The sequence below is a fragment of the Gossypium arboreum genome, chromosome 13, assembly GCF_025698485.1.
Source record: "Gossypium arboreum isolate Shixiya-1 chromosome 13, ASM2569848v2, whole genome shotgun sequence".
Taxonomy (NCBI): Eukaryota; Viridiplantae; Streptophyta; class Magnoliopsida; order Malvales; family Malvaceae; genus Gossypium; species Gossypium arboreum.
The window spans coordinates 122,620,843-122,647,825 of NC_069082.1; the positions used below are offsets into that span (position 1 = coordinate 122,620,843).

The following is a 26,983-nucleotide window of genomic DNA, read 5'->3' on the forward strand; positions in this document are numbered from 1 at the left end:
AAATGAATTAGGATTGAACTATGACATTCAGGGAAGACTTTACATAACTTAAGATTACATTCACTAACTCATTTCCTCTTTCACCCTCGATGCTTATAGCAAGTTTCATGCTAGACAAATTATCTTTTTAAGTATGAAGTTGCATGCCAGCTTAATTTAGTTTCTTTTCATGCTGTAAATAACAAAGGCTGGAGGGCTTATTATCTTGTATATGCTATGTTGGTGGGGTTATTTTCTGATTCAAGTTAATATTATACTTCTAACAGATAATGTAATTAAGGGATGGGTTATGGGATATCTTCAAGTTAATATTGTGATTTGGTATGGGTGAACCATTGCGCATAATCAGTAAGTTAGTTGCCCTTTGGTTGTCCAGTTACTTGAGTTTGTTGCTGCAAATTTACATCATTGAATTACCTCTGGTGTCAACGTCCTGCCGTATGAACTGAGAGCTGAGATCCACTTAGCTCTATGGCATCTCCGGTTCAGATTTTTTACTAATCAAGAAAGAAAGGAATTTCTGGTATGAAATGCCATAATAAGATAAGGCTTTTTTCCTAGCACTGGATTGAATTTCATACAACTTGAGAATCCATCATTTTCTTCTTTCTTGATCTATTCCTTTAGGTACTTAGACAGCTGATTAATCTTATATATTTTACATGACCATGTGATTCAACAACTATCCACATAATAGTGTGTTATCAATTGTGGCATTAGTTTCCTCCATCAAGCAATAAATTGGTGGAATAGTTTGTTTGAGGACAGTTCCATAAGCATTCCAGCAAAAGGGATTTGCCACAGTGCGACCTTTGGCAGCAGGTAGCAGCTCTACTTGTGTCAGTTTAAGGTTTGTGCATGGAATTGAGTCACTACAAGCAAAACTCATTGGTGGACTTCTAACATCAAATGAACCCTTAATATTACTGTAGGAAATGTCATTAATAACAACTGCACTCGTTTGGTTACTGCAGTTTTTGGTGAGGCAGTAGTATTGATCTATGATAATCGGATTCCGAACAGCTTCCATATGGATGTTACTGAATTCAACTTTTGACACGCAACCGGAGCCGCCTTGCCAGGTTTTAATTCGAATGCCGTTATTGGAATGTTGTATGACAGAATCCGAAACGCTGATGTTTGAAACGCAGGCACGTGATTTATTGATGCCGAGACTACCAATGCTGCAATAAGAAATAAAAAGATGTTAGCCTAACCTAGAAAGTTTTAAATAGAACATAATGGTACTCAATTAGAAATGAAACTAAATAATAATGAGGTGAAGAAAAGAGACATAAATAGCATCCTTCCGCCGCCCTAAGATGTTTGATAGGTTAAGAAATTCATTGGCAACTCTGAAGCCTATGATACTAACGGTTTTGCATACCTTATTCCATGACTTGGACCACAAGTTATGTTGTTTATATCAACATCATAGCAACCAGCTCCAATTGATATACAATCATCACCTAAAAGATCATAAATGTAGTACATGTGAAGTATTTCAAAGAGTTGTAAGCACTATATTCTGATTATATGTATGACCATGTGTCATTTTGTATGAAAACTCACCGTTGGATATGATGGAATTATAAATCTGCACATTATTTGTGTTCTCAATGTGAATTCCATCTGTGTTGGGACTTTGGGCTGGTGCTTTGATGGTTAGCGATTCTACACGAACGCCATGGCAGGCATCAAACCGGAAATGGAACTGTGGACCGTTCTTGATTTTAAGTCCTTTAACTGTCAAGTTAGAGCTCATGAAAAACCTTATAGCCTGCATTAAGAAACCCAGTGATACATGTTCAAAAAACCTGAAAGAATTTGCTTTTCGAAAAAGGAAGGGCCACTTAAAGTGCAAGTCTCAGTTGTACTTACTACAGGGCTATCACAGGGGCCAGACATTGTTGTTCCATTAACTCCCTGCTTAGCAGACACATAATATGTTAGTCATGGACTTTAATGGTGAATTAAGTAACATGAATGTTAAAACATGAGGACGGTGGATTACTTTGTGAGGCTTGCAGGGAAGATTCCACCAATTCTCTCCCTTGCCATCTACAAGGCCACCACCTTGCATTGACATCCCGTTGATTCTATAGAAGACTAGCCATTGTCGTTTGCTGATATTTCTTGGCCAAGAATCAGGTCCATCAGGTGGCATTATAATTCCATCAATCTTCTCACCAAAATCCGAACTAGTCAATGGTTAAAATGTTACAGAATATATAAAGCTCAATCTAAGCCGAAAATGACAACGTTTATTACCCGAAACACAAGGCCAACAGTCTTACAAGGTCCTGCAAAGATTGTAGATTGTAACATAAAGGAATAGCCATCAGGAACTAGAAGAACAGCTGATTTAATTTGGCATGCCATGTCCCAAGCCAACTTAAATGCTTGAGTATCATCAGTGACTCCATCCCCAACAGCACCAAAATCAAGTACATTGAAGACACTGTAACTTGGACGAGCAACAGCAGCTTCTGGTGCAAGTGAAGGAGGAAGAGAAACATGAGACACAATGTGGAATTGCTCCTGTTCTGAGTGGCCATAATGATGTCTGCTTTGAATGGTAACGAAGAACAGGCATGAAAAGATAAAGAAAAGCAATTGAAGAACTTGATGAAAGGGCATGGTGAGCTTAGCCATTAGCTTGAGTGAGGAGTGAGTGGAGGGATGTAATGAAAAATATCAGTACCCTCTACTTATAGAGCAAAAGCAGGCTCCACTATCCTAGGTTTGCCCTGTGTACTAGGTGGTATATAGCATTATAGCCATTAACCAAATTCTCACTTTTGACATTCAAAGAATTTGTCACTGGTTCTTCACCTAAAGATCATGGAAGTTACAAGAGAAGCAAGCAACAAGGTCCCCATATAATGTGACCACTGACCACTTGTAGCAAGAGATAGCGGCTGAAAGAATATTGAGTTGCAAGAGAGGAATTCTCAATGGGAAGCACCATTTTGGTTTGTGGTCATCAATTTTACAAATAGTGGCAAGAAACCGACCAGTTCCATGCTATATGTATAGGGGTTGGCCACATTCTAGAGGATGTGGAGATATTGAGATGGGGCCGTTGTAAAATCAGCAGGGCATGCTTTGGCTGTTGGGTTTCATTCTCTGTTCATGGTCCCATTTCCTTACTTATTTTAGAAATGGAGCTTAACCACATTTTGGGATCCAAAAAGTCAGATGACAGGTGGGAGTTTTAGGGATAAAAATGTTCCTTCTTTTTGTGAATGTGATGCTTTAAGAAAATGGCTTCTATGAGAGATTTAAGGTGAGATGCATAAGTGTTTTTGGGCAGTGCCCAATTCAAATGAGGATTTGAAAGAGGAAAATATGCACTGGCCCAATAAAGATTTGGTTTTATAAAACTAAAGGCCAACCTCAACCACAAGCCCAATGTTGCCCTTTTCCGGGCAATCTATGTTTTAATCTGAATTCAAATTCGATTCGATTATAAAATTCAACCACCAAAATTTATAAATAATTTAAATCTAAAATGATTTTTTTTAATTTAAAACTTAAGACGTAGTATAAGGACTTACTATGAATTAACCCTTTAATGAAGATTTTCAGCCTGACACTAACCATTCCTTAATATACTCTTAACAAACAAACCTTGGCCCAACTTTTTTTTTTTTAATTCTTAAAATTTGATTTTGATTGGACTAAGTTAGACTCAGCTGGTTTTTATTATAAATACTTAATAATATAAATTAAAAATAACTCAAGATCTCAGCTCTTTTTATTATAAATACTTAATAATGTAAATTAAAAATAATTTAAGATCTAAACTCAAAAGGATGCAAATCGATTCAAATATCTAATCTAAGGTGAAGTTTATATTATTTAATATGAAAAATTTAATAAATAAAGTTGAATAATCCAAATTCAGAAGAACATGAAGTTGAAATTATTTAAATTCAAAATATTCGAACATTTAAAATCTAAATTAATTAAAAATTAAATTACTATTTCCAAAAAAAAGTTATATAATTCCTTGAAATATAATTATGACACACGACTTGATTCTAAAGCCTACACAGTAAATGGTCCAAAAGATGATTATAAATTACAACAAGCACTTCATTAAATAAAAAAAATATGTAAATAAAACAAAAAGAAAAATAATCGAAAAAAGAAGAAGAAAGAATTGACCTAAGCCTTGAAACATCTCATAATTGATCTTTCCAACAAATTATTTTTAAAGGAAAAATCTCCATAGGCTATTTTACTATTTAGCCTTCATTCTCCTATTTCCTTCTTTCTCCATTCTTTTTTTCACCATTGCCATTATCTTCCCCATCCTGCTGCTGCTGCTTCATATTTCCCATTTCTTCATTATTACTATCTATTTCATAATCCTTAAAACGATGATCTTTCATATCTGATCCACTTTCTCTCTTTGCCCAATCCTCCCAAATAAAGAAAACACCATCCATATTCTTCAAATCGCATCCACTTTTCGTCATCGTCATCTGCTTATCCTTTTTTCTTTGCTGTCTTCTTTGATTTCACTCAGATGATATCCTCGCAGGTTGGTTCTTCATCTTGACCCAATTTTATTTACATTTTCAATCTTGTTCTCTATTGGTAAAGGTTAACTGTTTTCTTCTTTCTAGATCATCATCTTTTTTTTTCTTTTTTTTTTTGTATGGATAGTGAAACCAAGGATCGACTGCTTCATGCTGGAAATCTGGTGATTGGGTTTTCTGGAATTTAGCTTTCGCCATCGAAAAATTGAGGATTTGATACAGCTAAAGGCTTTTTTCCTTCGCAGGTGATCTCTTTTTGCCATTGAAATTTTGTTCTATGAATGAATCGTTGTAATATGATGAATTCAAAGCTGACGTGAATTTAGAATTCGTTGTATCAGGGTCCGTAACAAAAGAGCTGCTGCTTCCGCTCTAAGGGAGACAGAAAGCTGTAAGGTAGTTGCTCAATAATCTCTTTCTAGTGCATGAAATATCTGATTAAAAGGAAATAAATTAGTTTTAACCAGATAATTTAGACAGTCTGAATATGATACCACCATTGAACATATACATGATACCAACAATTAATTCAGTGGAAAATGACAAGTGGCACAAAGCTTTTTTGGCTGAAAATTCTGATATTTAGTTCGAGATCGAGTCAGTCAAAACGAGAAATTATTTCAGCTATATTTTGTTCAAGATCGATTCAAGTCAAAATGAGAAACTATTTCAGCGTTAATTTTCTATCCACGAGATTTGAACCCGAAATTTTAGTGAAGGGATATTAAACTCTTTGCGGGGATATTAAACTCTTTGCCGCTTAATCCAACAACGGATAAAACGAAATTCGGTTTTATAATACTACCCTCTTGGGAGATAGGATATTCATCAGCTTGTGCTGTGTTAATGGTTTCAGCCATTGAACTTTTTAATTTTTCCAATCATTTTGTTACTTCCTTTATCTAATCTTATTATGCATATCAGGCTGAGATTATTTCAAGTGCATGCAGCATAAATCATATAGCTAATGGAATGTTTCAGGTTGAAGTATCGCCAAATAGAAAAAGGAGATGAGAACTGATAACTCTTTGTTGTTTATCACAGTATATGCTGACCGCCACACCCAACAAGCTTTACTTCCTTGATTCAAGTTCAGCATTTGAGTGATTCCCTATGGCTGACAACCGGAATAGAAATGTCAAGCCTGCAAATGGCAAGCCGGCGGCAGCTGCCAACCCATATGCCATCAACCTGGATAACTTCAGCAAGCGGTTGAAAATGTTATATTCACATTGGAATAAACACAATACCGATCTATGGGGTTCTTCCAGTGCTCTCGCCATTGCAACTCCACCAGTTTCAGAGGATCTGAGGTACTTGAAATCCTCTGCACTGAATATTTGGTTGGTAGGCTATGAATTCCCGGAAACCATTATGGTTTTCTTGAAGAAACAGATCCATTTCTTGTGTAGCCAAAAAAAGGCCTCTTTGCTTGATGTTGTGAAGAAGTCTGCCAGAGAAGCTATTGATGTTGAAGTCGTTATTCATGTGAAGGCCAAGGGTGATGATGGAACCGGTCTCATGGATACCATTTTTCGAGCTATTCATTCTCAGGCTAGCTCTGGTGATCATAATGTGCCTATTGTTGGTCACATATCAAGGGAGGCACCTGAGGGGAAGTTTCTAGAGACATGGGATGAAAAGTTAAAGAGTGCAAAATTTGAGCTGAGTGATGTTACAACTGGGTTTTCTGACTTGTTTGCTGTGAAAGATGAAACTGAGCTTACAAATGTGAAAAAAGCTGCATTCTTGACTTCATCTGTTATGAGGCAATTTGTGGTGCCCAAACTTGAGAAGGCAATTGATGAGGAGAGGAAGGTTTCTCACTCAACATTGATGGATGATACAGAGAAGACTATACTGGAACCAGGACGGATTAAGGTGAAATTGAAGGCTGAGAACATTGACATTTGTTACCCTCCAATTTTTCAAAGTGGAGGAGAATTTGATCTAAAACCAAGTGCTTCAAGCAATGATGAGAATCTTTACTATGACTCAACCAGTGTAATTATATGTGCACTTGGGTCTCGATACAACAGTTACTGTTCAAATATTGCTCGAACCTTTCTGATTGATGCCAATTCCAAACAAAGCAAGGCTTATGAGGTCCTCCTTAAAGCTCACGAAGCAGCCATTGGTGCTTTGAAATCTGGGAACAAGGTGAATTCTGTTTATCAGGCAGCAGTCTCAGTGGTAGAGAAGGAGGCTCCTGAATTAGCTGCAAACTTGACTAAAACTGCAGGGACTGGAATAGGCCTTGAGTTTCGTGAGACGGGGCTCAGCCTTAATGCCAAGAATGACCGAATCTTGAAACCAGGGATGGTTTTCAACGTCTCACTTGGTTTCCAGAACTTGCAGACGGAGACGAACAACCCCAAGACTCGAAAATACTCGGTGTTGCTTGCAGATACAGTCATTGTTGGTGAGAAAGTACCAGATGTCTCAACTTCGAAAAGTTCTAAAGCTGTCAAAGATGTGGCATACTCATTTAATGAAGATGATGAAGAAGAAGAGAAGATGAAGGTTAAAGCCGAGGATAATGGTAATGAGACATTATTCTCCAAGACAACACTCAGGTCAGACAACCACGAAATGTCTAAAGAAGAGCTAAGAAGGCAGCATCAAGCTGAACTTGCTCGCCAGAAGAACGAAGAAACCGCAAGGAGACTTGCTGGTGGGGGTGCTAATGCAGCAGATAATCGCGGTGCAGTGAAAACAGTAGGTGATTTGATTGCATATAAGAATGTTAATGATCTGCCTCCTCCTAGAGATTTGATGATTCAGGTTGACCAGAAGAATGAAGCTATCCTCTTACCAATTTATGGTAGCATGGTCCCTTTCCATGTGGCTACAGTGAAGAGTGTGTCCAGCCAACAGGATAGTAACCGTACTAGTTATATCAGGATAATATTCAATGTACCTGGCACCTCTTTCACTCCGCATGATGCAAACTCTCTCAAGTTTCAAGGATCAATATACTTGAAAGAGGTTTCATTTCGCTCTAAGGACTCCAGGCATATCATTGAAGTCGTGCAGCAAATCAAAACACTCCGCCGGCAAGTTAATTCTAGAGAGTCTGAAAGGGCTGAGAGGGCAACTTTAGTTACCCAGGAGAGGCTGCAACTTGCATCAGCCAAGTTCAAGCCAATTAAGTTGCACGATCTATGGATTCGTCCCCCTTTTGGTGGTCGTGGTAGAAAGCTGACAGGTTCACTGGAAGCTCACACAAACGGATTCAGGTATTCTACTTCAAGGCCTGATGAACGTGTTGATGTGATGTTTGGAAACATCAAGCATGCCTTCTTCCAGCCAGCAGAGCGAGAAATGATCACTCTGGTGCACTTTCATTTACATAATCACATCATGGTTGGTAATAAGAAAACCAAGGATGTGCAGTTTTATATAGAGGTGATGGATATAGTTCAGACATTGGGTGGTGGGAAGAGATCTGCCTATGACCCTGATGAGATTGAGGAAGAGCAACGCGAGCGTGACCGAAAGAATAAAATTAACACGGACTTCCAGAACTTTGTGAATCGGGTTAATGATTTGTGGGGACAGCCTCAATTTAAAGCATTTGACCTTGAATTTGATCAGCCTATGAGAGAGCTTGGCTTCCATGGGGTTCCCCATAAAGCCTCTGCTTTCATTGTGCCAACATCAAACTGCCTGGTTGAGCTAATAGAGACTCCTTTTGTGGTGATCACCCTAAGTGAGATTGAGATAGTTAACCTCGAAAGAGTTGGTCTGGGGCAGAAGAATTTTGATATGACTATTGTATTCAAGGACTTCAAGCGAGATGTCCTTCGGATTGACTCGATTCCCTCTACATCACTAGATGGCATCAAAGAGTGGCTTAATACCACTGATCTCAAGTACTATGAGAGCAGACTAAATTTGAATTGGCGTCCTATACTGAAAACTATCACTGATGATCCAGAAAAGTTCATTGAAGATGGTGGATGGGAATTTTTGAACATGGAAGTCAGTGATTCCGAGTCTGAGAACTCAGAAGAGTCTGACCAAGGGTATGTGCCTTCAGATGTGCAGTCTGAATCAGGATCAGAGGATGAGGATGATGATAGTGAATCGTTGGTTGAATCTGAAGATGATGACGAAGAAGACTCAGATGAAGATTCGGAGGAAGATGAAGGAAAGACTTGGGAAGAGTTGGAGAGGGAAGCGAGCTATGCAGATAGAGAGAAAGGAGATGATTCCGATAGCGAGGAAGAAAGGAAGAGAAGAAAGATGAAGGCTTTCGGTAAAGGTCGTGTACCTGATAAGAGACCCAGCGGTAACCTTCCGAAGAGGTCCAAATTGAGGTGACATGCTTTTTGAAAACAAATGTAGTACCAGCAACCTAGTAAAATATGGTAGTCTTACTAAATAATACTAGTTGCTTTCAGTAGTATATGTTTAATCAAGGTTTTTTTTTTTTTTTTTGTTGCTTTCCATCGCTTTTTTGTGTGTCAATCAACTTGTTATAAACTTTTACCAGTAAATTAGCTAAGACGAAATATCATGGAGGTTTTACCTGTAATCTTGGATGTGCATCTCACCTGCTCTCATTTTTATTCTAGCCCCTCCATATTATGAATTTATAACCAAACAACAGGAACTAGACAACTGTCATTAGGTTTTTGCAACAATGTAATGAGCAAACTAATTGCCTCGCGGTGAGGTACCAGAGCCTGCAAAAACATGCTGACTGTAAATAATGCAACAAAGATAAAACTGCAGAAACAAAAGGAAATTAATCTGGTAACTGTGTCTGCAAGGTAGGATCATAAAGATGAAGGAAATTACCACTAGCATAATTCAAGTTCCAGCAACTGGGCATTGGCATGATCAAGCATGCTTATCTTGGCTTCACGAGACTTTGGACCTGAGAGCTTCACAACATCCTGGGAGATGAAGCTTGTAAATTAAGCAGTCTAAATAGCACCCTACCACATTTATAAACATCAAAAAATGGTTTACACCATAGGCGAAGTTAAAAAAACAGATTTTCTTTTTCTTTTTTGATATTGAAATAAAGTGGTACATGCCATACGAGGCATAAAGCCAAAAAAGATGAAAAGACCTCTTCCTTGAACAAGTACAATGGCAGGCAAGTAATTTTGTAAATCCAGTCCCATAAATTTGATACTTTCTAAGAAAAAAAATCCAATAAAGGGACTAAAAAGAGACGAAATAATAAAAATTTTACTCCCATTGAACTGATGCCACAAATTTACAAACAAAACCATCCTCCAGATAATCAAACTTACTGCCTAACTGCTTAAGACAAAGGAACAGGATCCATATGATGACACTTCTGAATTCAGAGCTATGTTAGAAAACAACATTCTTCTAAAGCACTAGCTGCTACTAAATCATGTCTAAACATTAACCCCCCCACCAAACAAAAAAAAACTGGCAATGTAACTAAAAGAAATACTATCACAACTATCGTAGCTTGGAACGTTTGGGAATAGCACTACTAGGAGGCGCTCGAGATTTCCCAAAAGCCTTCATTTTCCTTCGCCTCCTATCCTCCTCACTATCTGATTCATTCCCTTTCTCCCTGTCTGCATTGCTCGCTTCCCTCTCCAACTCCTCCCATGTTTTTCCCTTTTCTTCTTCCGAGTCTTCCTCAGAATCTTCCTCCTCTTCATCCTCAGATTCAACTAGTGATGCACTATCAGAGTCATCATCCTCTGACTCAGATTCAGACTCCATATCAGATGGCTCATAACCCTGATCTGACTCCTCTTCATCCTCAGACTCTGAATCACTAGCCTCCAAGTTCAAAAATTCCCAACCCCCATTTTCAATGAAGCTCTGTGGATCATCAGTAATTGTCTTCAGAATCTGCCGCCAGTTCAGATTCAACCTGCTCTCATAATACTTGAGGTCCGTAGTATCAAGCCATTCCTTGATGCCATCAAGTGAGGTTGAAGGAATAGAATCAATCCTGAGCACATCTCTCTTGAAGTCCTTAAACACAATGGTCATGTCAAAATTCTTTTGCCCAAGACCAACTCTCTCCAAGTTCACAATCTCGATCTCACTTAAGGTGACCACAAGGAAAGGAGTTTCTACCAGCTCGACCAGACAGCTAGAAGTCGGGACGATAAAAGCTGAGGCTTTGTGAGGGACACCATGGAAGCCCAGTTCTCTAAGAGGCTGATCAAACTCAAGATCGAGACCATTAAACTGAGGCTGGCCCCAGAGATCATTAACTCGATTCACAAAACTCTGGAAATCCATGTTGATCTTATTCTTCCTATCCCTCTCCCTTTGCTCTTCTTCAATTTCATCTGGATCATAAGCAGACCTCTTTCCCCCTCCCAATGTCTGGACAACATCCATAACCTCAACATAAAATTGCACATCTTTAGTTTTTTTGTTTCCCACCATTATGTGATTGTGCAGATGAAAGTGAAGGAGAGTGATCATTTCTTTCTCTGCAGGCTGGAAGAATGCATGCTTTATGTTCCCATACATAACATCAACACGCTCATCAGCTCTAGTAGTAGAATATCGAAAACCATTAACATGAGTTTCAAGTGTTCCTGGAATCTTCCTCCCACGACCACCAAAAACAGGACGAATCCAAAGGTCAGGTAGCCTAATAGGCTTGAACCTATTTCCTGCAAGTTGGAGTTTCTCCTGAGTAACCAAGGTTGCCCTCTCAGCTTTCTCAGATTCCCTAGCAACAACATGCCGACGAAGTGTTTTAATCTGCTGTACAACTTCACTGATGTGCCTTGGATCCTTGGAACGGAATGAGACTTCTTTTAAATATATTGCCCCTTGATTCTTTAACGAGTTCGAATCATGGGAACTAAAAGGAGTCCCTGGAACGTTAAATATAATCCGAATAAAGCAATTCCGATTGGTATCCTGCTGGCTTGAAACTGTCCTTATAGTAGCCACATGGAAAGGAACCATGCTGCCGTATATTGGCAAGAGCACAGCTTCATTCTTTTGGTCAATCTGAATCATAAAATCTCTTGGAGGGGGCAAGTCATTGACATTCTTATAGGCAATCAAATCAGCTGCTGTCTTCGCAATTGCTCTATTGTCTCCAGTCTCAGGTCCACCTGCAAGCCGTCTAGCTGTTTCTTCATTCTTCTGACGAGCAAGTTCGGCTTGGTGCTGCCTCCTTAACTCTTCCTTAGAGATCTCATGATTATCCGACCTGAGCACTGTCTTAGACATGAAGTGGTCAGAACCATTAGTTTCAACCTTCACATGCTTATCTTCTTCTTCCTCATCCTCATTGAATGAATAAGCTACGTCCTTAACAGCCTTGGAACTCTTTCCAGTGACAACTTCTGTATTTTGCTCGCCAACAATAACAGTATCAGCAAGTAACAGAGAAAAATTCTTGTTCTTTGGATTTTTACTCGCACACTGCAAATTCTGAAAACCAAGTGACACATTGAAAACCATTCCAGCTTTCACCACACGCTCATTCTTCATATTGAGATTAAGCCCCGACTCACGAAACTCGAGACCAATTCCTGTCCCAGCAGATTTTGTTAGATTTGGAACCAAATCAGGAGCTTCCTTTTCAACAACTGAAAGTGCTGCTTGATATGCTGCACTGATTCTGTTCCCAGGTTTCAACATACTAATTGCAGCTTCATGGGCCTTAAGAAGAACCTCATATGCCTTGCTCTGAACTGGAGTGGCATCAATCAAGAATGTCCTGGCAATATTTGAGCAATAACTGTTATAGCGAGCTCCAACTGCACACAAGATAACACTGGCAGAATCATAGTACAGATTCTCTTCATTACTCGCAGCACTAGGTCTGAGATCAAACTCACCCCCACTTTGAAATATGGGAGGGTAACAAATATCAACATTCTCTGGCTTGAGCTTCACTTTAGCTAGCTGAGGATTGCCTATGGCTTTCTCTGTTTCATCCATCAAGGTAGCATGAGTGATTTTTTTTTCCTCATCGATTACAGTCTCAAGCCTTGGAACCACAACATTGTTCATCACATTGTAACTTAGATAAGCAGCTTTCTTCACATTCATATGCTCTTCTTTGTCCTTAAAAGAAAAAAGATCAGACAACCCATTTGTTACATCAACAAGCTGAAAGCTAGCACTTTTTAGTTTTTCAGCCCATGTTTCTAAAAGCTTTCCTTCAGGAGCCTCTCGAGCTATGTAACCAAAAAAAGGAGCATCTTCAGAACCCTTGTATTGTGCTCTGATGGACCGAAATACAGCATCCATCAATGCAGTTCCATCATCAGTCTTTGCTTTCACATGCATTACAACATCAACCCCCACAGCATCCTTGGCAGATTTCTTTACAACTTCAAGTAGAGAAGCCTTCTTCTGGCTGCACAAAAAATGTATCTGCTTCTTTGTGAAAACCATTATTGTCTCTGGAAACTCGTAACCTAGTAACCAAATGTTTAGAGCTGAAGATTTCAGGTAACGCAAATCTTCAGAAGGTGGTGGCGTCGCTACTGCAAGGACATCAGAAGAACTCCAAAGCTCAGCTTTGTGCTCATTCCAGTGTGAATACAAAGCCTTCAAACGTTTGCTGAAGTTTTCCAGATTAATAGAGTAAATACTTCCTGACCCAGGAGCTGTCCCATTTGGAGGCTGGCCATTTGTACTCCTATGATCAGTCATTGAGAAGCTCTGCTGCACAATTACCAATTGTTAAAGATGAGCAAATTACTAAAACAATTCAGCAGCAACTATTAACGACTAAAATTTAGGGATCGATTAGTTTTTTAGAAACCTGAAATCACTTCAGAAACTTCAAAAAGTAAACAAACAAATTAAATATTCCAAAATATCTCACTCTTTACGAATAAAGATTCAACAACTTCGAATTCAAAACAAACACTTTAAATTTCGATTAAGCCTGAGTTTCGCAAATTAATACTAGAGAACATATAAAACCTAGTTTTCAGGTGTCCAAATACCAACGGAAACCTTCATCAAAGGAAACTCAAACTCGAATGGAAATTAGAGTTTCAAAACGTGGAAAACACTTAAATAAATACTAAAAAGGAACAGAATGAGAAAACTAACAGTTCCAGCTCCGCTAGCACTAAGCTTGAATCTGGAGACGAAGAAATCCCAAAGCTCTGAAGGCAACTAGGCTCTCTTTGCCCCCGCGGCGGCCTCAGAGTAAGTTGAAAGACGCGAAAACTAGGGTTAGGGTTTCGCAGAGAGCGGCCGAAACAAACAGAGCCCAAAGCTTGAGGCTTAGAAAACAAGGGAAGTATAGTGAAAGTCAAGAGAAACGAAGATTGAGCCGCCAATAAATAAATAAAAAGAGAGGGAATTTGGGGACTAATTGAGGAGATTGAAAATGGAAGAAGATTTAAGCAAAAAATCGAAAACCTGAAGATGGGATGGGATTGGAGAAAAAATACGAAGGTAAAAAAGAGAGGGAGAATAGAACTGGATGGAGGGAGTTTTATTATTTTAGATTTTATTAAGAACAGTCTAGAACTCTACACTAGAGCTGGAGTGAGTAGGGATCTATTATAAATGTTAAAATTTTCTTTTACTCTTTCTACTTTTCATATGTTTTGAATTTAGTCCTTTTAATTTTATTTTCAAGAATTTAGTATTTTTATTTTTGGATTTAAAATTCAAAGTCTAATTGTTAATAATTACCAAAAAAAAATATTGTTTTGTAATGTACTTATATTTAAAAGAAAATTTTCAACTATGTTAATAATTAGATTTGAATTTTTAATCTGAGAAAAATAAATAGACTAAATTCTGAAAAATAAAAATAAATGAATTAAATTATAAATTTTGAAAAACTATATAGACTTAGAAACATATTTAACCTGTAATAAAAGCATAATATTTTTACTACAAGCACAAGATGTGGAATGTTGGGTGGGTAAAATGTTTTATTTTGCTACTAATACTTGTATTTTTCGTATATTTAAAATTATTATTTTTACTATTAATTCTATAAATATAGTCCCTTTATTTAAAAATTGAAAGTCAATTCACAAGGCCATCAAAAGACTTTTATTAAATTGAATTATATGGCAATTTTAGAATTTAAAAATATTTTACTTACATGACTAATATTACACGAAAAGGTAAATAACGAAATAAAATTATTAGATTTGGGCTTGTAAAAATTTTATTAAGATTTTCTATTTCAAAAATGTGGAGTGAAAGCTTTCATATATATTTGCTTACATGTTTACACGACTCATGAGTATTTTATTTATTTATTTTAAGGATGTTGAATGGTTCAATTAAACATAAATCCATAGATGGAGTTCTCAATTAGACTTGTTTTTTTTACAAACAATTGTTAAATCAGGATTTGAAATTAAAAATAGGGAGATTAAAATTTCAAATGTGAGAAGAGTTTAGGGATATCAGAAAAATTTATGAATAGTTGAGGGCCTAAAAACCCCCCACGAGAAGAGATGTTCGGCCATGCTGGCTAAATGGGCTTTCTGGCTGCTATAACTTTGACTTAAAGACTCAGCCAAAATATATACAAAATTTATATACCGATGGTCCCGGCGAGGCTCGAACTCGCGACCTTCGGCTCATAAGACCAACGCTCTAACCGACTGAGCTACGGGACCAATTGATAACATTTCGTATTTTTATTTTGATGATTAATTTCTTTTCCCTCTTTCATAATGAATTATTACCAAAAATAATAACAACATATATGAAAATATTACAAATATAAAAAGTGAAATTAATAATAAATCATAATCGTTATTTCGGTGCTTACAAAGTTAGTAGTTAAAAAATAAGAACACTTTACACTGTTGTAAAGCAAGAATATTTTTTTAAACACCTTACATTTTACTCTTTATTTAAAACAATATCAAACACCTTCTGACCCTCACGGTACGGTACAGGCTGCATAAGAAGAATCTATATAGAAGTTTACTTACTCAAGGTTATACTTACTTATTCATGAGATCATATAGATGTTTACATAGTGCAACTGATATCAACCACCATATTCATGAACCACATCAGCCTTCTAATGCATGATCTGGTACTCAAGTTTCGTAATAGAGAAATTCATCAGAAGTAGTTGAATGAGTAAGAATGCAATAACACAGGGACATGTCTTTATACTTAAAAAGAACACGTATCAGAGTGGCAGTCCAAGATTTAAGGCTAAGCAGACCTATTAATGTGTTGTTAGGTGAGGACATCATAATTTCATCAGCAGAACCATAAATCCACCTTAAATGCTCCAAGGATCTAGGTGAGTATTAGTGGTCAGAATCGAGTCAATTAGTTAAAAGACAGTTATGCCCCAAGAACTAGCATGTTTTAGCATTGTATCAAATGATAGGCAAATATTTCTAACTTGGACTGCCTGACTTCCCTTTGATTGACAATTGCACCACTTAGACCTTCTCTTGGAGCCCTCATTAGCAGCAGCACAGAGACTAGTAGCAGCTTTGATAATGATACAAGCTTGATTGTAATTTGTATTTGCTGTTGTTTCATGTGGGCTTATGGAAATTACAGTTGGAAATTACAGTTGAATTGAATCACAATATTAGCTTAAATTTCATAGTTGTATCATTTAGTGACCATAACATAATTTCCAATTAAAGACTATACCTTTATGCTGACAAGAAATTAGGCATACATTAATAGAAGTGAAACTTCGGTGCTATAAAGATGGAGTGGAGAGTGGTTAGACTTCTCACATACTAACCAATTACAAACAGTGAGTGAGTGAGAGAGAGAGGAGTCTGCTATTTGCTAAGGTGCAGTTTGGAGTGGTTTTCATAATGGAAAGAGGTGCAAGGATGCTGTTGATCTCAGTCATGGTCCTGCTGGTCCTTGCTTCAAATGCTGAAGGGAGAAGACTCAAAGAGGAAGCTTACCACCCTCAGAACTTCCTCGGAGCCTTTGGTACTAGTGGTGGGCTAGTTCCAACCCCTGGTGGAGGTGTTGGCCTTAATTTAGGGCCGTCAGTCTTTTGTTCCTATCCTGGGACCGGATGTGTTCGTCTCCAGCCTACTATTCCTGGTAGTACTGGTACCATTGGCGCTGGCACACCACCATGATAGATGTCCTGATTCAGGCTTAGAGGGTGTTGAATGAGCTTCAGTTATGGAGGTCTAAGCTGTTGTCTCTTTAGTTTGGTGTTTTTTAGTGTGTGTTTGATAGGAACACCTTAATGTTTTGTTAACTGCAAATGACCATCCTTTATGGTTGATTATTTGCCTTATCAAAACATTAAGGTTCTAGGTTCAGGCTTCAAATCTACTAGACTACTACTAAGTTGATCTACAACATGATCCATGTCTCAGTTCAGTTGTTTGTCTACCATTTTGTTCAATATATATAATGTTTGAAAGTTTGTTCAAACTTTCATCCCACCGCCTATCTCTTTATCTTTGTCATACCAAAGCCTAAAACCGCAGTGGATTTCAGCTATAGCAGAAACAACAAAGGTTTTACAGATAAGTCCATCAAGGTATAATAAGAACATGAAACAGGTTTATCAGCTTGAGAAATCTGAAACTAGAGATTTTTCACTCTAACAAACAAGAGAATCTTGAAAAGCTTATCAGACTATAAGACCATAATAAAGGAAGTTACATAATGTGTAAGTCAATGTACAACAATTTCATCCTTATGGGATGGAGAAATTCACCTTCTCTCAAAATTTAAACGTGAAAGGAAAAATGCAAAAAGGGTTGCAAAGATTAGGGAATAGGAAGCCAGAAGGATTGCTGTAATAGGTAAGCGGTCATGATGAAACCCAAAATAATTTTCTAGCAAAGAAGCAACTGTCTTGGCTTCACCGAATACCATAATCTCATCATTTACATCTCCATATTGTGAAGTGAGCAAGCAATTCAATGTCCATGATGAAGGCATTAGATAATACAACCACACCCACCATTTTGGGATTTGCTGCACATGAAGAACAAGACAACCAGCCAAGTGAATATACTATCTCATGGTAATAGTTGTTAGAATTAGATTTTGACGTTATCACTTAGTACTAGCTTACCGGTTGAGGAATCAAAAAGCCAGAGAAAAGATTAAGCAGCGGATAGAAGGCAGATGATAAAGCTCCAGCTATTGTGACTTCTGGTGTCAATGACACAAACACAAGAGCTTATACGGTGATCCATAATAGCCAATCATAGGATATGTGATAGCCTCAAACACAAGAGCTTGGATAAATAGATAGGGTACCTCAATTGTCACCTGCAAAATATTTAAGCGCTCCTTATTTACTATAAGGTTTACCGAGATTTCAGAAAACTAGCAACTCAACCGCAACGAAAAGAATGAAAAGTTGATGTTAACTTATCATGTGAAAAAGAATGTACCTGTGCTAATGCATAAGCCCAAGAAGAGTACATTCCTGCAAATATTTCTCGATACATAACAACCCTCTCTGTGGCAACAAATGGTTGGACAGATGAGCTGCTGTTCATACCCAGAAACAGCAGAGCAGCATACATTGAACCGAAAACATTGAACACATTTTGCTGGTTATTTCTGGGATTTTAAATAATAAGATAGTAAAGTTAATTATCATCAACGTTACTGCAAAGGAAAAGTAATTATTATATATATGACTTCTTATAAAATGATGATTCCTATGCCAGTTTTCCTCCATTCTTACATTTTTTGTCCTTGGTTCCAAAATACTAAGCCCAAAGCCAAAGATAGTATAACAGTCTGCAAGAGACGTGTCAAGTTATATGAAGGACTTCTCCAATAGGCCAAATGTAGTTTCCATAGGCAAGAATTAAACTGGCCCCAGCAACTTTGTGAAAATTTGGTTTGAAAATGAAGATCTCTTGAACCAGGGGGTGGGTCACTCAACTGCCTTACAAGCTCTTTGTTGTTCCTACCAGCAAAAAGAGAGAAAAAAAAAGAAGAAAAAGAAATAGTAAGTGAACCAGCCAGTTTGTAATGATAATTATTTTTTTGAAAATTAAATTTTATTGCTGCTAATCAGGGATGGCAAAAACACTTGCAGTATCAACACAACAAATCCAACTGGCAACATCCACTACCCGCTCATCTTAGTCCACAAGACCAGATACAAGACAGCAACACACAACATACTGCAAATACCTATAGCTAAACCGATTTTGCCTCATATTTAGCAAGCAAATCTGCATCCTTATTCAACGATCTCGGAAAATTGACCAAACGCCATTCGTCAGCCCTATAGACACTTAAGGCATCCTCCTCCTAAGATGCAAGTATAGACTATAGAGTTAAACAAATACCAGGAGCCAGAAGGTACTTGCCAGTTGCCACTTTAAGTAGCTCCTTTCGGAAGATAAGATATCATCATAACAAGGAAAGAGCTACTCTTTGAAATCCTACTTTTCTCAATAACTCCTATGATGCCTCAGTGATCCTCAAGCACTCCCTTATACTGGAATTATATACAATAGAATATAATATAGTGGATTCTGTCCAGTTAACCACTCTCTTTCTTACCTATGAAAGTAGTTGATGCTTCAAGTATAATTCCTACACAACATCAGAGGTGGTTTAAAACAATCTGACATAGTCCTCACCATATGCTTTCCAAGAAGAAACAAGAGGTTTATATCTTTATAAGGTTTTGATGGTGATGAAGACAAGAGTATTCCATTTGAGGTCACTAATGAATCACTCAACTTTAAGAAAATCAAAACTACTACTAAGTAATTGAACTCACTCATATAAAGTAGATTTCTTGTAAATTTCCAAAAAATCAGCCCCAAGTTCAGCCTCCACAAACGGGGAGGTTACCTCTAGCATCCATGTTGCTGGATTGATATTGTCTTTAATCTTGGGCATCCCGGGGATACCCTGTCAGTAAGATTTCAGAGAGTGTAAGGTCAGGGTCGATCAAGAGTATCTGGTAGAAGCAATGAATGGAGTTTTCAGAAAATGGAAAGAATATGGGGTGGTTAAACACTTGAACTAACCTCCAAATACTGTATAACTTTACAAGAATGTTCACCTAATGGGCCAAAGTAGATAAACTCCCACCAGTTTTCAGAAGAATCAACTGCGATGAAAGCAAAATATATATATATATGAAAGAAAAATGAATGCTATATATAAAGAAAAAGTTCCATACATCATGATAGATATCTTCAAAATAGCAATTATATCTATATATAATTAGACATTAACATAACCGGTTTTACCTCATCAAATGTTTCAAATATATCAATGCTTGGTTGGTGGATTGTGCAAATAATTGTTCGACCTGTATCAGCTACATTCCTCACTGCACGCATGACAATGGTGCAGCTCTTGCATCCAAGCTAGTTGTAGGTTCATCCATGAAAATTACAGAGGGATTAGCAGCAAGCTCTACCGCTATTGTAAGCCGCTTCCTTTGAGCTGTTGATAAACCAGAAAGACCAGGTATCCCAACTAAGGCATCCTTGACATCGTTGAGCTCCACAATTTCAAGAACTTCTTTAACAAATTCCTACAAAACCATCAAAAGCAACTTCATCACAACTTAGCTCAAATTTTGGTTTCTGTGAAAACATCAGCTCTTATATTTGAGACTCTTACAGCTTTAGTTTTTGAGTCAATATGAGAAGGCAGGCGCAATGAAGCCGAAAAAATTAAAGATTCTTCTACAGTGATTTGTGGAGAATGAATGTCATTTTGTTCACAATAAACAGATATCCTAGCAAATGTTTCTTGAACCTTACGGTATCCACCAACTTTAATTTCTCCTTGTATGCAGCCTATAGTTTTTCTACCTGCAAGGACATCAAGAAGAGTGGTTTTTCCTGCTCCGCTAGTACCCATCAATGCTGTTAGAATACCAGGCCTTAATGTTCCGGTAACATTTGAAATGAGTTGCAACTTTCTCTCAGTGTATCCTTTTTTTCTCATTTCCTAGAGCCAAGAAGAAAAAATGCATCAAGATTCTATGGTTCATGAAAAGTGATTTTTTGCGAAAGAATAATGTTTTTTTCATTACCAAAGGAGTGTCGATATAGTATTGCACATCCTGAAAAGTTAATGTCAGTGGTTCGAAAGGTAATACCATCCTGCCTGTGATGTAGACAAATCAACCATAAGTATGATGAGAATGAGATCGAAAAAACAATTATATGATGAAAAACTAGGAAAAGTCATTACTAGCTGGTTTCTTACCATTGGAATTTATATGGCTTGATCCATTCTCCATATCTTCACCTCCAGTGGAATCTTCCTTCTGTCTCTTGGAAAGCTTTTCACGTGAAATAATAACACGAGACCATCCAGGAGCTTCATATGTTTCAAGTGTCAATGATAAAAAACCCAGTATTTCTCATCTTCATGAGTTAAACACTAGAAAATGAGAAGAAAGGACCAAAAAGACAAACTTACCCTTCAAGAAACCTAAGTCTAAGGTGAACCCTATGTTTTGAACCATAGTAAAACCAAACAAGGCAGCTATTGCTATCCAGAAAGAAGCTTGATCGAAGTTTAGTCCACGACTCTCTAATGTTGCTTGTCCTATTGTAGTGCGCAAGGTCAGCATCTGCAAAATAAATAATCAATGGAAAACAGAGTACACTTTCTGCATTGCTTTGAGCTTTCATTAAGCATCATGTCAGTCAAACAACCATTTTCCTTGTTAACATATCTTTGTGATCTTGCAGGTGACTGCTTTAAATGATCAACAATGGAAATAGCATGTTCCCTACAACTCAGTCCATTATATTAATTACACTCGTGGAGACTTTCCAGCAGCATCTTCTTTGGGAGGAAAGAAGCTGATCTCTAACATAATTCCTTGGACTCGTTCAATCTGATATGCTTAACGCTTGTCAAATATATTACTAGCAAGAAATCTGTGAGAATTCCTCATTCTTTTCAAGAAGGCTGTTTAACTCCCTGAATAATAAAACCCATTTAAACCAATGAAACTCACCTGTTGCCATCGTGGTGCAAGTAGTTCTTTTCCAGAAAGTGCTATCTCTGCATATGACATAGGAGAAACCCAAAAAAGCCACTTCATCCAACCTGGCCAGGATGCTGTAACAAATGAAAAAATACTAATAAGTATGCATTCTTTTACAGGGATCATTTAAATAGACTAATCAATAAGAGGTAGGAAGAACTCTACGCCGTGGGATTACAAAGCCACAGAATAAATAGTGTAAAAAGATAATGAGGCCAGAAGCTGCCACAGCAGAATGAAAATTCTGGAAGACGGAGGCCACGAATCGGAACAAGGATATTCCTGCTAATTGCACAGCAACAAATGTCACAAACTGGCGGAAAAACCTGAAAACAGCGCAAATGATCAACATTCAGTCTCACCAACATTTATATTCCCTCTTATGGAGTTGGGTTGCATAAGAAGAGTAGAACTTCCTTGGCTAAAACAGTTTATTTTAAAATTTCTCTTTTAGAACATGAACTCACCTTGAAACCTCAGGAGTGTATCCCATCACGAAATAAGTGATAGATATCCAAATCAGGGATTGCAAAAAAGGCATGGGAAGCTTTACAATGACTGCTGGAATTGCATAAGCCCAAGCTGGGTAAAAGCATAACATTTTCTGCTTGTAGAAAACTTGAAGTCTTGAAATTGTCATGTACACCTCCGGAAGCTCATCCACCACAAGTATCATGAGCGTGTAAAACAGCGCAGCCAGGTAGTAATTTGCATGAACAATATCGATATCCATCCGTGTCTTATAAAATACTGTCATTGTGACGCATGCTATGATTACAAGCTGCCAAAAGAAGATAATTTTAATGTTTCAAAGTTCATACGCTTTACGACTAAGGTTGCTTGTTACAAACTTCATCCTGAAAATTTGACCCCAAATTTTCAGTTCTATCAATATGTTCTTGAAGCTTGAAACTGTTTGGGCACGTAACTTGATTGATGAAATGGAAAGGAGTGAATTAAAGAAAGTCCTCACCTGAGTTATTTTGAATACGTAAAAAATTGAGTTCCTTCTGAAAAGAAGAAGCTCCCTTGACATGCAAGCTCTAAAGATTTCCCATTTAGAAACAGAATACTTAGTAAAGGAAAGGGCATCTTTATGGCATTGGGATTTGTCGTACGGTTCTAAGAGATCCTCATCTATCTTCTTCCCCAAGGAGGATGCCTTAAATTTCCTGGAGAACACATCAACTGAAAAGTATGAGTAGGGAAGCTCAGTGTTATACCAGTATTGTGCTTGATCTTGCTTGCTTACAACCTGCACAATACAAACCAAAATACTTTCAAAGTGTAGAAGCAAGATACTACACTGCACTGCAGGAAAGGGAAAAGAATTATCAAAAACTGGATTTCACTTTCCTCCTGAAGGAAGTCCACAACCGCTTTCCGTGGAGGACATCTAAACCCACAGTTCTTGAAAAAGTCTAGAATGTGATAGCGTGGTCCGTGATACAAAATTTTCCCTTCTGCCATCAAGATAATATCATCGAAGAGATCAAAAGTTTCTGGTGCGGGCTGTAGCAGTGAAACTAACAGAGTAGCATCCATCATGTGTACAAGCTGCTGAAGACAAGCAACAATCTGAAAGGCAGTGGAACTGTCAAGTCCATTTGTTATTTCATCCAGAAACAAAGTTTTTATGGGACCTACAACGATTTCCCCTGCATATTTCAGAAAAAATATATTCAAGCTAAGCTCAGAATGACCGGAAGATTAATATTTATCTATTTTAATTAATTCCCTGCTAAACTTTGCTATTTACATACACCACCAAAGTCACTACCTGTACTCAATCTTTTCTTCTGGCCACCAGAGATACCTCTTCTTAAGGCATCACCAACAAATGTTTCAGCGCACATATCGAGTCCAAGGATCTGATCGAAATGCAGGAAATATTGTTAAACATGTTCGCATAAAGGAGAGGAGTGATACAAAATATGCATTCAGGAGTAATATAATTACTTTTAATATGTAGTCAGTTTGAAGTGTTGCCTCTAGCCCTTTGACAGATGTTGCCTATGATGATGAAACACAAACCATATAAATCATTTATGTTTTTAATAAATTCGTTAATACTACTAACTACCAACTAGCAAGATATGTGAGAAAACAGTAATTTATATTGTTTCTGCATGCACCTTAATATAAGCATCAATTACTGGATCGGGGACAATTCCTGCCTCTGCCTCTCTTTTACTGACTACCATCATCATCTCTGTGAAATAAAACCATACACATAGAGAACATGGTGAAAAATCTAAGGCCATGATTAGGCATGTATAACAGCTGAGGGAAAACAGATATATACCTGCACGGCTTCCTACACCCTGACAATGGGATGAGAAATCAAGTGTTTCCCTCACTGTCATCTCAGAAATGTGAAAGTCATTTTGACTTACATATGCACAAGTTTTCTGGGGCACGAACTCTTCCAGTTTGTATCCGTTATATGAAACTTCCCCTGTGAGCTATTGGTAGCCAAGCCAACACAAGAGCACAGTCACTCACCATATCAATCTAGCAGGATATGTAATCATATGGATAAACTTCACAAATTGAAGTAAATTAGCGGTGATATGTGCATACCTGAAGCGATTGGTCTAGATTTCCAGAAAGTGCCTTCAACAAGGAGGTCTTCCCACATCCTGGAGGACCAAGTAGTAGAGTCATCCTGAAAGATGTATATTAGAGAGGATATTACATTAGTTCCAACTTTGGGATATTGGATCTGGCCAAGCCAGTTTTAACTTTAAAACTTCAGCACCTTCCGGTTTTTATGATGCCATTGATATCACTAATAAGGCATATGTTAGCTTGGTGTGATTTTGAACCCATCAGTTTGGCTGCTGCAGCAAACTGTGAAATAACATCCAAATAATTTAGACCCTCATTATGGTTCGCTACACCATATATTCCTGGAATATATATATATATATACACATACAGAAATCATGGTTTTTAGAGAATTCCATAGTGTAGGTAGCGGCTTCCCATGAACTACATCACATTCAGCTTCCACGCGGAGGTTTTTATATCTCACTTCAACAGTTGGCAGTTTTACACCAACCCTGCAAATGTTTTCCGGTTTAGCTGCGCCCACATATAAAAGTTTCAAATGTATTCTTATTATTATTATTTCCTCAGTAATCTCTGTCTGATATCGTGCAGCAATCGAAAGTTATCAGCTTGAATGTTTTTTATGAGGTTGTCAACGAAGAGGCGGCGTTCCAAAGGTGGTGGAAGCTTTGTAAGTGTATTCATTCCCGTATCCATTGCAATCCCCTTCCTTTGTTTGATGATGAGATCCCTAGCCTGCCTGTTTCTTCGTTAGTGCATGGCTACCGTTCTGACCGGCTTCAACGATAGCAGCCTCCCTTCCTTTATTATGAGTCCACTCCTCTGTCCTAAATACTCGATCCCCACAAATACATATACGTGCGTGTTGTTGGCTTGCCATCCTGTCCTTAAGTATGGCTACGTTTGGAGGCATATTAAATAAGTTTTATCATGTGATTCAAAAACTTACTTATCTGCATATCCATATCTCAACTGTTAACGCTCATCGCCCTTTCCCGCTCTTCCTTAAATCATACACCTAAACGCTGACATGAAGTTATACTTTATAGTTTTTCTATCAGCCTTGGTATTTGAAGCGTGAATGATTAATGATCATTCATGACCATGAAAATATATACATGATATTTGATTTACAATTTACGAATAATTTTTTTATATAAATATAAAATTTTATTAATTATTTTGAGAAACTAAAAAAAAATTATAATAGTAATCCTAATTACTACTTATAAAAAAACAAAGTAAATAATTTTTTTGTGGAATAAAGGAGGGCTACTAGCAAATCCCGTGGCTTCTGCTAATAAGACCTTGCTAATACCGTGAGGTGGTACATAAAAAACATAGAGACTAGGTTCATTACTGTTTGTGTATCTTGTCATGAAATCCGCTGTGACATTCACCTCCTTATAGTTGTGTTTAATCCCAACTTGTCATGATTGACCTTCAAATTCTATAATGTTGTATATTAGTAGTACTAATGGGTGACTTCAAAAAAGTTAGCGCTCAAACATTTTCAAATAAATGAAAAGAGATAATGTCTTTTGGTTGTTGATCAAGAGTTATATCACTTGATTTTTTTATAAAAAAAATATAATTATACATGTAATATTACTTGAATAGTTATGAGATATTAATTGAGTAATTATGTCTCCTTTAAAGAGTGATTATTCAGAAAAGACACGTTTTGAAAGTTATGTTTCTATGAAAAGACATTAGAGTTCATATAAATAAGAATGGGATTTTATTTGGAAGAGATACCAAAAAAATTATCAAAAAGTTAATTCAATTTGTCCTTCATCTTCTACTATTAGACTGTTCTATAAAGAATTACTGCAGAAATTTTTTTATAGAAATTAATTTTCTTGTTATGCTTTGCTCAATGCTTAGTAAACTATTTTCTTTAGTGCAAAATACAAATAGCCATCGAGCTTCATTGTATCCTTGAGGTTCATTTGCTTGAAAATCATTTGCATACCGTGTATAGATAAGGGTGAACAGAACCTTAAAGATAGTACTTAATACACGTCTTGGAAACTTGTCCTATTGCTTCGTTTTTTCTGTTCGAGTTGTTGTTCATGTTCCGTTCGTGTGTTAGAGATTTTCCTCACCAAAGTTCTGCACTAACATTTTTAATGTTCTAATCATTTTCATGATGACTACTACAACACATGAAAGTGGAATACTAAGTGAGTTGACTTTTAACTTTGTCAAGCTTGATCGGTCTGATAGTGGCATTTTTCGACAATGGCAGAGAAAGATTCTCTTCTTACTATCAACTTTGAAGATAACTTATGTTTAGATACTCCAAGATTGAAAGAGAATGAAAATGACCCAAGAAAGGCAAAAATGAGACAATGTTGATTACATGTGCATAGGCCACATATTGAATGGTTTGTTCGAAACCTACCAAAATAAGGTCACTACTAAGAAACTATTAGACAAATTGGAAACAAGATACATGACCAAAGATGCTACAAGTAAGAAATTTCTTGTTAATCGTTTTAATAATTATCAAATGATTGATGTTGTTCTCTTATGGAGCAATTTCGCGATATTGAAAAAATGTTAAATCAATTTAAGCAATATGATATTAAAATTGATGAAATTATTATTGTATCCTTCATTACAGACAAACTTTTTATATTTTGGAAAGACTTTAAAAGAAACTTCAAACATAAGAATGAGAAAATATCTGTCGAGGCTTTGACAAACCATTTTCATATTGAAGAAAGAATATCGAAAGCAAGATCAGGACCTAGATTCTGAAAATACCAAGGTGCATGTTACGAAGGAAGTATAAACTACTAAACCATTCAAGAGAAAGTTTAAATAGACTGTTAGAGCACCTATGTTAAAAAAGAAAAAAAAATGTCCATGCTACCATTGTAACACCCCTAACCCGTCTTCATCGTCGGGTTTGGGTTAC

The 26,983-nt window shown here is 37.2% G+C and overlaps 4 protein-coding genes, 1 long non-coding RNA gene and 1 other non-coding gene across 11 annotated transcripts; 1 reads left to right on the forward strand and 5 right to left on the reverse strand.

Annotated features, from left to right (window-relative positions):
* Positions 1-424: 424 nt before the first annotated feature.
* LOC108462794 (polygalacturonase At1g48100-like) lies at positions 425-2,655 on the reverse strand. The gene is made up of 6 exons (XM_017762698.2): positions 2,272-2,655; positions 2,015-2,182; positions 1,882-1,926; positions 1,573-1,780; positions 1,388-1,469; positions 425-1,184 (listed from the first exon to the last, which is right to left on the reverse strand). Exons 1-6 carry the CDS (start codon positions 2,653-2,655, stop codon positions 683-685), a joined length of 1,389 nt encoding a protein of 462 aa, XP_017618187.1. The 3' UTR covers positions 425-682.
* A 1,756-nt stretch (positions 2,656-4,411) lies between these two features.
* LOC108463689 (FACT complex subunit SPT16-like) lies at positions 4,412-9,090 on the forward strand. Of its 4 annotated transcripts, none has more exons than XM_053024445.1 (4): positions 4,412-4,552; positions 4,678-4,795; positions 4,877-4,946; positions 5,532-9,090. In XM_053024445.1, the coding sequence occupies exon 4, from the start codon at positions 5,664-5,666 to the stop codon at positions 8,874-8,876; it is 3,213 nt and encodes a 1,070-aa protein (XP_052880405.1). In that variant the 5' UTR covers positions 4,412-4,552; positions 4,678-4,795; positions 4,877-4,946; positions 5,532-5,663; the 3' UTR covers positions 8,877-9,090. The 4 variants fall into 4 exon arrangements, with proteins under 4 accessions (XP_052880405.1, XP_017619074.1, XP_017619075.1 ...); XM_017763585.2 differs by having other exon boundaries at positions 5,595-9,090; XM_017763586.2 differs by having other exon boundaries at positions 4,892-4,946.
* LOC128286766 (uncharacterized) lies at positions 4,546-9,510 on the reverse strand. Of its 2 annotated transcripts, none has more exons than XR_008277472.1 (3): positions 9,357-9,510; positions 9,085-9,241; positions 4,546-4,984 (listed from the first exon to the last, which is right to left on the reverse strand). It is a non-coding gene; the product is annotated as an uncharacterized LOC128286766 (long non-coding RNA). The 2 variants fall into 2 exon arrangements; XR_008277471.1 differs by having other exon boundaries at positions 4,546-4,922; positions 9,357-9,509.
* Positions 9,511-9,744: 234 nt separating this feature from the next.
* On the reverse strand, positions 9,745-14,035 carry LOC108463690 (FACT complex subunit SPT16-like). 2 transcript variants are annotated; one of them, XM_017763587.2, is made up of 2 exons: positions 13,602-14,035; positions 9,745-13,202 (listed from the first exon to the last, which is right to left on the reverse strand). In XM_017763587.2, exon 2 carries the CDS (start codon positions 13,191-13,193, stop codon positions 9,999-10,001), a length of 3,195 nt encoding a protein of 1,064 aa, XP_017619076.1. In that variant the 5' UTR covers positions 13,194-13,202; positions 13,602-14,035; the 3' UTR covers positions 9,745-9,998. The 2 variants fall into 2 exon arrangements, with proteins under 2 accessions (XP_017619076.1, XP_017619077.1); XM_017763588.2 differs by having other exon boundaries at positions 9,745-13,205.
* A 1,033-nt stretch (positions 14,036-15,068) lies between these two features.
* Positions 15,069-15,142, reverse strand: TRNAI-UAU (transfer RNA isoleucine (anticodon UAU)). Its single transcript has one exon. It is a non-coding gene; the product is annotated as a tRNA-Ile (tRNA).
* Positions 15,143-17,095: 1,953 nt separating this feature from the next.
* On the reverse strand, positions 17,096-24,448 carry LOC108463691 (pleiotropic drug resistance protein 3-like). Its single transcript, XM_053024446.1, is given in 26 exon segments — positions 17,096-17,459; positions 17,560-17,666; positions 17,669-17,759; positions 17,885-18,056; positions 18,184-18,411; positions 19,240-19,373; positions 19,493-19,551; positions 19,554-19,575; positions 19,718-19,818; positions 19,821-20,007; positions 20,097-20,429; positions 20,515-20,588; positions 20,676-20,804; positions 20,907-21,060; positions 21,454-21,557; positions 21,649-21,809; positions 21,951-22,264; positions 22,457-22,740; positions 22,842-23,141; positions 23,264-23,354; positions 23,443-23,496; positions 23,619-23,695; positions 23,789-23,948; positions 24,067-24,151; positions 24,245-24,326; positions 24,421-24,448. Coding segments are annotated over 26 exon segments (3,783 nt in total). The 5' UTR covers positions 24,434-24,448; the 3' UTR covers positions 17,096-17,192.
* Between the last annotated feature and the right edge of the window lie 2,535 nt (positions 24,449-26,983).